Source organism: Neomonachus schauinslandi, chromosome 8, assembly GCF_002201575.2.
Source record: "Neomonachus schauinslandi chromosome 8, ASM220157v2, whole genome shotgun sequence".
Taxonomy (NCBI): Eukaryota; Metazoa; Chordata; class Mammalia; order Carnivora; family Phocidae; genus Neomonachus; species Neomonachus schauinslandi.
This window is the reverse complement of record NC_058410.1, coordinates 100884907-100896146: the sequence shown is the minus strand read 5'-3', so window position 1 is coordinate 100896146 and position 11240 is coordinate 100884907. Positions and strand designations below refer to the sequence as shown.

At 36.8% G+C, this 11240-nt stretch overlaps 1 protein-coding gene across 1 annotated transcript; it reads right to left on the bottom strand.

The window, feature by feature from the left end:
* Positions 1-478: 478 nt before the first annotated feature.
* LOC110582104 (cyclin-I-like) lies at positions 479-1518 on the bottom strand. Its single transcript, XM_044917466.1, is given in 2 exon segments — positions 479-528; positions 531-1518. Coding segments are annotated over 2 exon segments (1038 nt in total).
* Between the last annotated feature and the right edge of the window lie 9722 nt (positions 1519-11240).

Here is an 11240-nt window from a genome sequence, read left to right as displayed (position 1 = left end):
TGATTTTGAGGGTTTCCTAATCAGTGGAAGTCAGGCTATAGATCCACATGCATAAAGTTCATTAAGTATTCAATAAAGAAGCAAGCAAAAACGAGGAAAATTAAATCAGGATGCTGGAGACAGAGTGTGTGCCAGCTATGAATTTTGGAACTTTAAAAAAAACACTGAATATGAATCTTTGAGATGGGTCAATCTCCATTACATTTTAGCAGAGAAAAGGGTGGAACTGACAAACACTACAAAATTTTTTTTTACTTTAAAAAAAATTTGGGTCTTTTGACTTTCACACTTTTTTTGGTCTTTAAATGCTTAAATAATGTCGATTATAATTTGCCACACAAGTAAACGGGCTTTTTTTCTGGCTCCCTTCAAATTGGCCTGCTAAGGTATGCACCTGTATATAGCCTTTCCTGGTTTTCCCATGTTCCCATTCCCAGAGTAGTCTACCTTAGTTTGCACTTGAAGGTAACACTGGAAGCTACATGACAGAAACTGGCTGCAAAGGTGGACAAGGGGAAGCATGCCCTCTTGCCTTGATAAATCAGTGCCACATACAGAACCCACATTTTCCGAAGCATTATCTTCATTATAGAGCCATTTGAGTCCATCATAGAAGTCATCCACTTCCATCTCCTCCACTTCGCCATTAGCGGAGTTATGCTTGCACCCACGGGCAGCGGGCGGCTGATGGCAGAAGGCTGCCGCACCTCTGACTGGCACTTCCGGTTTGCTGTTGTCCTTGGAGAAATCTATATCTGGGCCTGCAACAGAGGAGGGACGTAATCTGAACACTCCTTTGTCACAGGTCACCAGGGTGTGCTTGAGGGGACGGTAGACATAAACGGAATTTAGAGGCAGGGAAGACTGCAGAGAAGAAAGGTGATGCACCACAAGCTCCTGACAGTGGATCAGCAGGGAGCGCTCCATCTGTGCTTTCTGAAGCAGTTCAGTTGTAAGAGGAAGCCACTCAGGAATAAGTTTCTCCATTTCCAAACTAACCATGGCCAGAGCAAGCATGGATCCTGTGAATTGTAGAAGTTGGTTGCAGGCCATGCAGTGAAGGAGTTGCTTGGTAAGGACTGCCAAATGTTGAGAGGGGCTCAGTTTGGGCAAACTGAAAAGTAACTGAGGCCTACTTGACACTGCAATGGCATGGAAAATGTGAAGAAAATCCAATGGTGTAGCTGTGTGAAGATCCCAACTCAACTTATCCAGAATAATCCTCTCCATCCTCAGAATTTCTGATGAATAACAACCGCAGAAACTGTCTCTTGCCAACACCATCAGTACTGGAATTCTCTCATCCTCCTCAACAGTCTTGGCAGCTAGGAAAAAACAGCTGATTGCAATACAACTCAAGTATTTTGGATGGGCCTTTACAGTAGCTAAAAACCTGCCCAAAAGACTGCTAGCCAGAGCAAATGTTTCTGGGTAAAGGCTGAATTGGTACTTGAGTTTGGCCAGCCACTGACTCACTTCATCTCTCTGGGATGGAGAAACATTCTGATTTGTAGGCATTTAATTTCAATTATTATAGTGTACTTCATCATTATTATTACTTATGCATATTTTAACACAAACACCAAGCCATGTTTAGGACTTTTTTCATGAATAACCATAGGATTTGTGCTTTAAAATTGAAATCAGTTGAAATCTTTAGACTTTTTCTTAAGATGACATAAATGTAATTTTATTTCTAAGTGTACCTGATATATAATAGTGTTTAATAAATATTTAATAAATGAATTAGTTTTTGTACAGTTGAAATAATTGGCTAATTCAGACACACACACACTCACATGTACATGCACATAATCTGTTAATTCATTATAGTGCAATATAATAAAACTCATACTGATCCTGGAGTTAAAACACTACTGTTTTATCCTAGGTTGTCCTATTATCTATGATGCTAGCAAATACACAAGTTCTCTGAAAATCAACTTCCTTTTGTTTAGAATGAAGTCCAATATGTTGGAGATACAAATGGCATATCAGGAATATATAACACAATCAGATCTTTAGTGTTCAATTTTTTTTTTTCAAAATGCTGTAATCTGCTTAATGGGCTTCATAATCCAAGTTTAAAAGCATATCATATTTTATAAATGGAATCTAATTAATTCTGGTAGAAGTCCTTTGAAAACATACAGTACTGCCCATATTATTGTAAATATATAAATACACCCTGGAAATTTTACATACAAATATAATATCTTTCTTCTGTCATAAACGGGTAAAAAATCATTATTTTATGACATAAGAGGCATAACGAATTTGATACAATCCTGTGTAGTGATGATTTAATGCTAGGATTTGTATTCTATGCAAGAATTGAAAACAATCACCAAGTAACTATTGCAACTCTTGAGAATGATTACAGGACAATTACTGTCAATGGGGATTATAGTTACCTTAGCATTTTTGGCTCCTCCAAAGAACTTTGATTTTTTTTTTTCAGTAGCATATAATTTATTAATAACTAGCTAAAGCTCCTTGGTGGCTCTGTGTTAAATATCTTCCATTTATTTATTGACTTATTTTACTTAGCAGAGTTAAGGGCAAACTAAGGACAAACTCAAAGTTAAGGACAACTAAGCTGGAGGGTAAGTGCTAAAATAGAACCCTCAGCTCTTTGAGTCCAAATTTTGGCTTGAGGTTTATGAACAGGTAAAATGTGCACACTCAACCAAAAACTGCTCAGAGAACAGAGGCTATAAGGAAAATAGGAGGATACCTTTGTTTATTTAAGAGTCAAGTATACACTTGGAGCAACTGAATCAAAACATGAAAGTAAAGGTTAACACTTGGGCAACAGTAGTATGTTAAGCATTTTTGAATGAGGATTGAATCCAGGTTATTATGAAGGTATCTCTGTTGGCCAAGAATTATTATGAAGTACAGACTTTGGGGTCTGGGCTAGTCCTCAGAGATAGAGTTTGAGGGTCATGTTGAAGGGATGAAAATAACAGGCAATAGGCAGAGATTTGGGCAAACAGGGAATCCTGCAGAACTAATCCTACACAAAGGTGCAGACATAGAGGTTAGCATTGGAGAGCATGACTCAGAGGTAGAGTAGAGGTTGTAGGGGTGGAAAAATAAGTGGGTCCAGGGTGAGAGGTTCTGGGGACCCAGACTGAGGCATCTTCACTAGAGAATTAGATCAGAATTGGTCCCAGGGCCTGGACCAGAGCTAAATCTCCAGAATGGTTTGAATGATTCTCCATTGCTTGGGGGACTGCAAACCTAGAAACCAAATAGGTCATTTTAACCAAGGAATTATAGATGCATATACTCAGGGAAGGGCAGCTTTTCTGAACAGAAGTATTATGGGAGCAGTAGAAATATCACCTCACTGACTTCAGTATCAGTACTTATTTATCACAATAATTTCACATGCAATAGGCAATTCTAAGCCAAAACTCTTAAAATATATTCAGATAATAATACCAGAAACTTGATGCACTGATTACTTAAATTTATTTTCCTTACATTTCTTTTTTTTTTTAAGATTTTATTTATTTATTTGACAGAGAGATAGACAGAAGAGCACAAGCAGAGGGAGTGGCAGAGGGAGAGGGAGAAGCAGGCTCTGCACTGAGCAGGGAACCCGATGCGGGACTCGATCCCAGGACCCTGAGATCATGACCTGAGCCGAAGGCAGACGCTTAACCATCTGAGCCACCCAGGGACCCTTTCCTTACATTTCTGTTTTTCGATTGTATTTCATCTTAATATATGAGCAGAACACGGATATTTACAAGTTAATATTTAGCAGGAGGAAAGATCAAAAATGAAGGAGAAGACTGAGGATTGATTATTGCCTTCTAGCATGCCCTTGGGAAGACATTCTCACATATTAACTGGTTAGACCAAGACCTTCCCAGAAAGCATTTACATGAAGTCCCTTCTTTGCCTGAACCAAAAAAGTCATAAGAATAAATTCTATAAGGAATGTATCATCAGTCTTTTTTACTTCTTTGCCTCCGTGAATTTGTCAATTTAAAAAAATTACTAAAGTAAAAATTATATTTACTAAAGTCCATACATTTTAAGTATACAAATTGATAAATTTATGAATATGTATATACGTGTGCAACCACAACCAGAACAACCAAGAGGATGCTTCATTCCTCCGTTCAGTCAGTAAGTCCCAAGAGTAAAAACCATTCTGATTTCCATAACTGGGGGTTAATTTTATCCCTTTGAAATTTCATATGGGTAGAATTTGTATTTATGGTGTTTAACCTCTTCCCCTTAATATTATGCCTATGAGATTCATTCATGTTGCATGGAAAGTTTATTTTTGTTAACAGCTATGCAGTATTCTACTGTATGTAGACAATATAATGTGTTTACCTATTCTATTATTGATGAACATTTCATTTATTTTCAGTTTAGATCTATTTATGAGTAAAACTTATACAAATATTTTGTCCATGGGTCTTTTGGTGCATATTATTATTCACTTTTTTTTTGATAGATACCCAATAGTGAAATTATTGGGTTGTATGGTATACATGTGTTTTCCTTTTAGTAGGTACTATCAAATATTTTTCCAAAGGAGTTCTAGAAATTTATACTTTTATACTTCCGTCTACTTTATATCCTCATCCATACTCAGTATTTTAACCTTTTTTTAAAAATTATCCATTATGGTTTTGTAATGGTATTTTATCAGAGTTTTTAATTTGTATTTGTCTAATTACTAATGATATTGAACACAGTTTTTGCTTTATTTATTTATTTATTTTTCAAAGATTTTTGTTTATTTATTTGAGAGAGAGAAAGTGAGAGGGATCACAGAGGGAGAGGGAGAAGCAGACTTGCCACTGAGCAGAAAGCCTGACGCAGGGCTTGATCCCAGAACCCTGAGATCAAGACCTGAGCCAAATGTAGATGCTTAACCAATTGAGCCACCCAGGCGCCCCCCACCCCTGCACCTTGCAATACTTTTTTTTTATTATTGAAATTAAACTACCCAACACATAGTACAGCATTAGTTTCAGATGTAGTGTTCAACAATTCATCAGTTGCATATAATACCCACTGCGCAACCCTTCCAGTGCCCTCCTTAATGCCCATCACCCAAATACCCCATCCACCCACTCACCACCCCTTCAGCAACCCTCAGTTTGTTTCCCATAGTTTAGAGTCTCTCATGGTTTGTCTCTCTCTCTGATTTCTTCCCATCCAGTTTTCCCTCCCTTCCCTATAGTCCTCTGCACTATTTCTTATATTCCACATATGAATGACCATATGATAATTGTCTTTCTCCGATTGATTTATTTCACTTAGCGTAATATCCTCCAGTTCCATCTATGTCCATGTAAACAGTAAGTATTCATCATTTCTGATGGCTGAGTAATATTCCATTGTGTATGTATATATTTCACTACAGCTGTATCTTTGGGGTAAATACCTAATAATGCAGTTGCTGAGTTGTAGGGTAGCTCTATTTTTAACATCTTGAGGAACCTCTATACTGTTTTCCAGAGTGGCTGTACCAGCTTGCATTCCCAACAATAGTGTAAGAGAGTTCCCCTTTCTCCACATCCTCGCCAACATTTGTTGTTTCCTATCATGTTAATTTCAGCCATTCTGACTGGTATGAGGTGGTATCTCATTGTAGTTTTGATTGGTATTTCCCTGATGACAAGTGATGAGCATTTTTTCATGTGTCTGTTGGCCACTTGTATATCTTCTTTGGAGAGATGTCTGTTCATGACTTCTGTCAATTTCTTGACTGAATTATTTGTTTTTGGGGTGTTGCATTTGATAAGTTCTTTATAGATCTTGGATACTAGCCCTTTATTGATATGTCATTTGTAAATATCTTTTCCCATTCCATAGGTTGCCTTTTAGTTTTGTTGACTGTTTCCTTTGCTGTGCAGAAGCTTTTTATCTTGATGAAGTCACAATAGTTCATTTTTGCTTTTGTTGCCTTTGGAGACATGTCTAGCAAGAAGTTACTGAGGCTGAGGTCAAAGAGGTTGCTGCCTGTGTTCTATTCTAGGATTTTGATGGATTCCTGTCTCACATTGAGGTCTTTCATCCATTTTGAATTTATCTGTGTGTATGGTGTAAGAGAATGGTCCAGTTTCTTTCTTCTGCATTTTGCTGTCCAATTTTCCCAGCACCATTTATTGAAGTGACTATCTTTTTTCCATTGGATATTCTTTCCTGCTTTGTTGAAGATTAGTTGACCATAGAGTTGAGGGTCCATTAATCTAGGTGTCTGTCTTTGTGCCAGTACCATACTGTCTTGATGATCACAGCTTTGTAATAGAGCTTGAAGTCTGGAATTGTGATGCCACCAGCTTTGCTTTTCTTTTTCAACATTATTCTGGCTATTCAATGTCTTTTCTTGTTCCACACAAATTTTAGGATTATTTGTTCCTGCTCTGTGAAAAAATGTTGATGGCATTTTGATAAGGACTGCATTGAATGTGTAGACTGCTCTGGGTAGCATAGACATTTTCACAATATTTAGTCTTCCAATCCATGAGCATGGAATGTTTTTCCATCTCTTTGTGTCTTCCTCAATTTCTTTCATAAGTGTTCTGTAGTTTTTAGAGTACAGATCTTTACCTCTTTTGTTAGATTTATTCCTAGGTGCCTTATGGGTTTTGGTGCACTTGTAAATGGGATCAATTCCTTAATTTCTCTTTCTTCAGTCTCATTGTTAGTGTATAGAAATGCAACTGATTTCTTTTTGTTTTTTAAGATTTTATTTATTTATTTGAGAGAGAGAGAGAGAGCATGAGAGGGGGAGGGTCAGAGGGAGAAGCAGACTCCCGCTGAGTGGGGAGCCCGATGTGGGATTCGAACCTGGGACTCCACGATCACGACCTGAGCCGAAGGCAGTCGCTTAACCAACTGAGCCACCCAGGTGCCCCAATGTAACTGATTTGTGTGCATTGGTTTTATATCCTCCCACTTTGCTGAATTGCTATAAGAGTTCTATCAATTTTGGGGTGGAGTATTTGGGTTTTCCACATAAAGTGTCCTGTCATCTGGGAAGTGTGAGAGTTGACTTCTTTGCCAGTTTGAATGCTTTTTATTTCTTTTTGTTGTCTGATTGCTGAGGCTAGGACTTCTAGTACTATGTTGAACAACAGTGGTGAGGGTGGGCATCCCTGTTGTGTTCCTGACCTTAGGGGAAAAGCTCTCAGTTTTTCCCCATTGAGAACAATATTCACTGTGAACACATTTTTATGTTTATCAGCAACTTTGATATCATTTTTATATTATCTTTTGTGAAGTCTCTGTCAAATCTTTTGCCTGCTGTTATAATTAGGATGACTGTCTTTTTTATTATTATTATGATTGATTTGTAAGAATTCTCTATATGTTCTTGATATGAAGTATTTGCCAAATGTTGCCAAAAGAAGATATCTTCTTTTAGTCTGTGGCTTATTTTTTGAACTCTTAATTGTATCTTTTGTTAAACAAAAGTTCTCAATTTAAATCTGTCCAGTTTATTTTTTCTTCTTTATGGTTCGTGTGTATGCATGTGTGTGTGCACGTGCACATGCATGTGAGAAAAAGAGAGATCCTATTTAAGAAATTTTCATCATCCCAAAGTCCTTAGTCATGAAGCTATTTTCTTCTAAAAGCTTGATTCAACACTGATGAAAATATTGAAGACAAACAGGAGGATTTATACTATCAGATATTAAGATTTACTACAATGCTGTAGTAATTAAGACAAAGTACTAGAGGCCCAAGTACAGATATGGACCAAAGTAATATAATGGAATACACATACAGATTCATGTATACACTTACCTGATTTATGACAACCCAGGAAATGCCTGGTGACTCCCCAAAGTAAAATCTGAAACTAGCCTGCCTTCAATTAAAAGAGAGAGAGAGGGCCACTGCCTGCTTGAGTATGACTGGCTGGTTATTTTGGTAGCAGTGTCATATAATTTCTGAAATAGAAGATACCTATCTTGGTACTTTAGAATCTATGTAACCACATGGTAATCGGACCTACATGAAAAATAGTTTTTCTTCACCCTACTACAAGAAGTTTATGAGAATGATCTAAATTATTAATATGACCTTACATTTGAATGTATGTCTACGTTTATTAATTCCCTTATTCAAAGCACAGAAATAACAAGCATTTACTTTTAGATTATAATGGATGGTGTTAAGGTAAGACCGTATATAATCTCTTATTTAACATTGTGACAATAGCATTAGGTACTCATTTATCATTAACTTCACTTTTCAAATAAGTAAACTGACACATAAAACATTATATAACTTACCCAAGTTCACACAGTGTAAAATTCAGTGTCCTGAATGAGAACCAGATATTTGGCTCTGTGGTGTGCTCTTGCCTTCAAACAATACTCTGCAGGGAAGATTTGCTCTATGAGGAAGTCAGTTCAAAGAAAATGCTTAAAAGAGATCCAGGAATTTACAGCAGGCAAAGGGCATGAGTGCATAATAATCAGACAAATCTAAAGACTGTGAAAAGATTGCAAGTCACATGATTGTGGATGCATTTCTAGTTTAGGATCTGGACAACATCATCAGTGGACCTCACCAGTCTTAAATTTCCACATGCTGAACAAGTTGCAAAGATCAGCTGCATGATTCAGTGGAGTTACAATCAGATAACAAGAACACTGAAAAAGAAAGTGGCCCCATGGCCCAGTAAGGGAGGCAATTTATCAGCCTTATTACATGCACGCATGCAATCATTCAATACATATTTATTGAGGTATTACTAGGAATCACGCCTTCTTGTAAATACTGAGGGCACATAGAATAACCGAATTTAAACTGCACAATCTGATGAAGTTTGCACTCTAGCCCCTGCATATGGTACATTCAGTGTGTTTATGGCAACTGCACTATAAATGCCAGGCACTTTGAGATTCTGCGGATGAAAAGATAACTTGTTTTCTTCAGGAACTTCTTGTTCAATAGGAAAACCACCAGCAATATGGGAGCATTCTATTAGAAGTTTGCCCAGAATTTATGTGGAAACAACTAACTGAAAAGTCTGGATATAATAAGTCATATTATACTACATACTAAATAGTAAAATATGAAATGCTTCAGATATTTGAGCTAGATGACAATGAATAAATAGGACTTTAACAGCAAAGAAGGATGGCACAGGCAGAAATCATCTACAATTGTAGAAAAACCACTCTGAAACTAGGTATAATCAGATGTTTTTGATTTATTATTCTGAAAACTTGGGAAATGTCTGTATTTATGAGTGTGTGGCCATTTATACTGAAGTCTCTATCTACATGACTGACTGGTATCTTTTTCTTTTTTCTCTTTTCTCCCCATTGTGGATTTTGCCTTTGTTCTCTAGAAGAAAGAAGACATTATTATTTAATAATAATGTTTTCCTCAGATCTTTCCTGAGAAAGGCCAGCTGAATATCTACAGAGAACAAAATAAGGTAAAAGTGGGTAGTCATGAGTTATTTTGTGTTATGTGTTGAAGTGGGAGTTATGAAATAAAAAATAAAAGAGATTGGAGGCTCTTGAGACAGAATTTTCTGGTCTCGCCAAAGAGTTCATAATGACTACTTGGAAAATAGTCTGCAGAAAAGGAGGACTAAACATCATTCAAAAATTGCTCACTGTGGCCATAAGAATATTTCTGTTGCTGTTAATGGGAGATGGTATTAAGCTGGAAGCATGCCAGAGCTCATCAAAAATCCTTTAACATTTTGCAGACAGAAAATTTCACATGACTTTGAAGTAAAGCTCACAAATGACTGAGCAACTTTTTTTTTCCTCCCACATTGTAAAAAGAAAGCTGGAAAACAATTCTGCTGCTTCATCAAACCAGCATGGTTTATATATTGGAAATGTATAATTTGTCATTTATGTCTTGCTACACTGTTATTTATAAAGAAGAGTGTTGATTCAATGGCAAGTGTTTATGGAAACTTAATTGCTTTGGTTTTATCTGCTGGTCCTGTCAATTCCTGGCATTGCTTTACCCAACACAATGCTGTCCGTATTTATATCACTGATGTCTTCATATAGAGTTGCTAACCAGCTTCAAATATGGTTTTAAAGGAATTTGGGAAGTGTTGGAAAGCAAAGAATAACTTAATTTGCATGTGATCCCCAAGCATGGATGCCAGTTGGCTGCTTCTGTTCACATCTCTCCTATTTTCATACATTGTTCTTTTTCTGTTTAAGCTTCTTAGCATAGTAAGAAATGATCTGCAATGACTTTTTTTTTCTAAAACAAAAAATCAAGACACATTGGTCTAACATATGATATAACAACATGATGGAATATTTTTAATTGGAACTATCCCAGAAAACCCTCCAGAGATAGATGAAGACTAAGGTGTTTGTAAGCACATGATGTTTCTTAAAATATATGCATTTTAAAAGAACTTCAAGAAATCAATTATTTACTTGAAAACATAAAACATATAACCACAGAGAAGGAAGAAACCAGGATCTATGTATTAAACATGATTTGAAAATGTTGTACCAGCCTGAGGGCAAGAGTTGACCTAATAATATCTCCTGTGTGATTTATGCTGCTTTACACACACACACACACACACACACAGGGCATTTCCAATTCAAAGGCTTCACTCTCCTTTTCCACTGGCCCCAGATTTCCTCTTTTTCTCTTCCACCATGGTTGAAATCTTACGAGGCTAATGGCTCCTTTGCCTCACTCGGGAAAATTGTACTTATGCTTCAAAGTCTTTTATGGTGCAAGGCTTCAACAACTCTAGACTTGCCTGGCAACTTGGGCCCACCCACTCAAAATTCTCTAGACTCTATGAAATCCAAATATGTGTCACACAGAATAACTCGTTAATTTTTTTAAATTTGATTCTAAGGAACTTTTTTGATGTCACAGCCCTTTGAACTGTTCCCCCTCTTGTTTTAAGTTCTGTAGGGGTGGAAAACTTCTCCCTCTGCTTCTTTGATTGGTCTAATAATTAAGTTGACATAAGACAGATTAATAGGAGAAAAACAAATTTCATATGTACTGGAGCCCCATAAAAATATGAGACTCATAGGCAATTAAGGTTTTCTATGCCATCTGGAGCTAAGGACATGGAGGCAGAAGTCTGGGGTTTCAAAGGGGAAGAAAATTCACAGGAAGATGACAAGAGCAAATATTTGGTAAACAGATGTTTGCCCTGACCATGCAAATAAGTCTTTTTGATATAAAAAGTTATCTATGGTAATAGCTTTCTTTCTACTATAGGTTCCCTA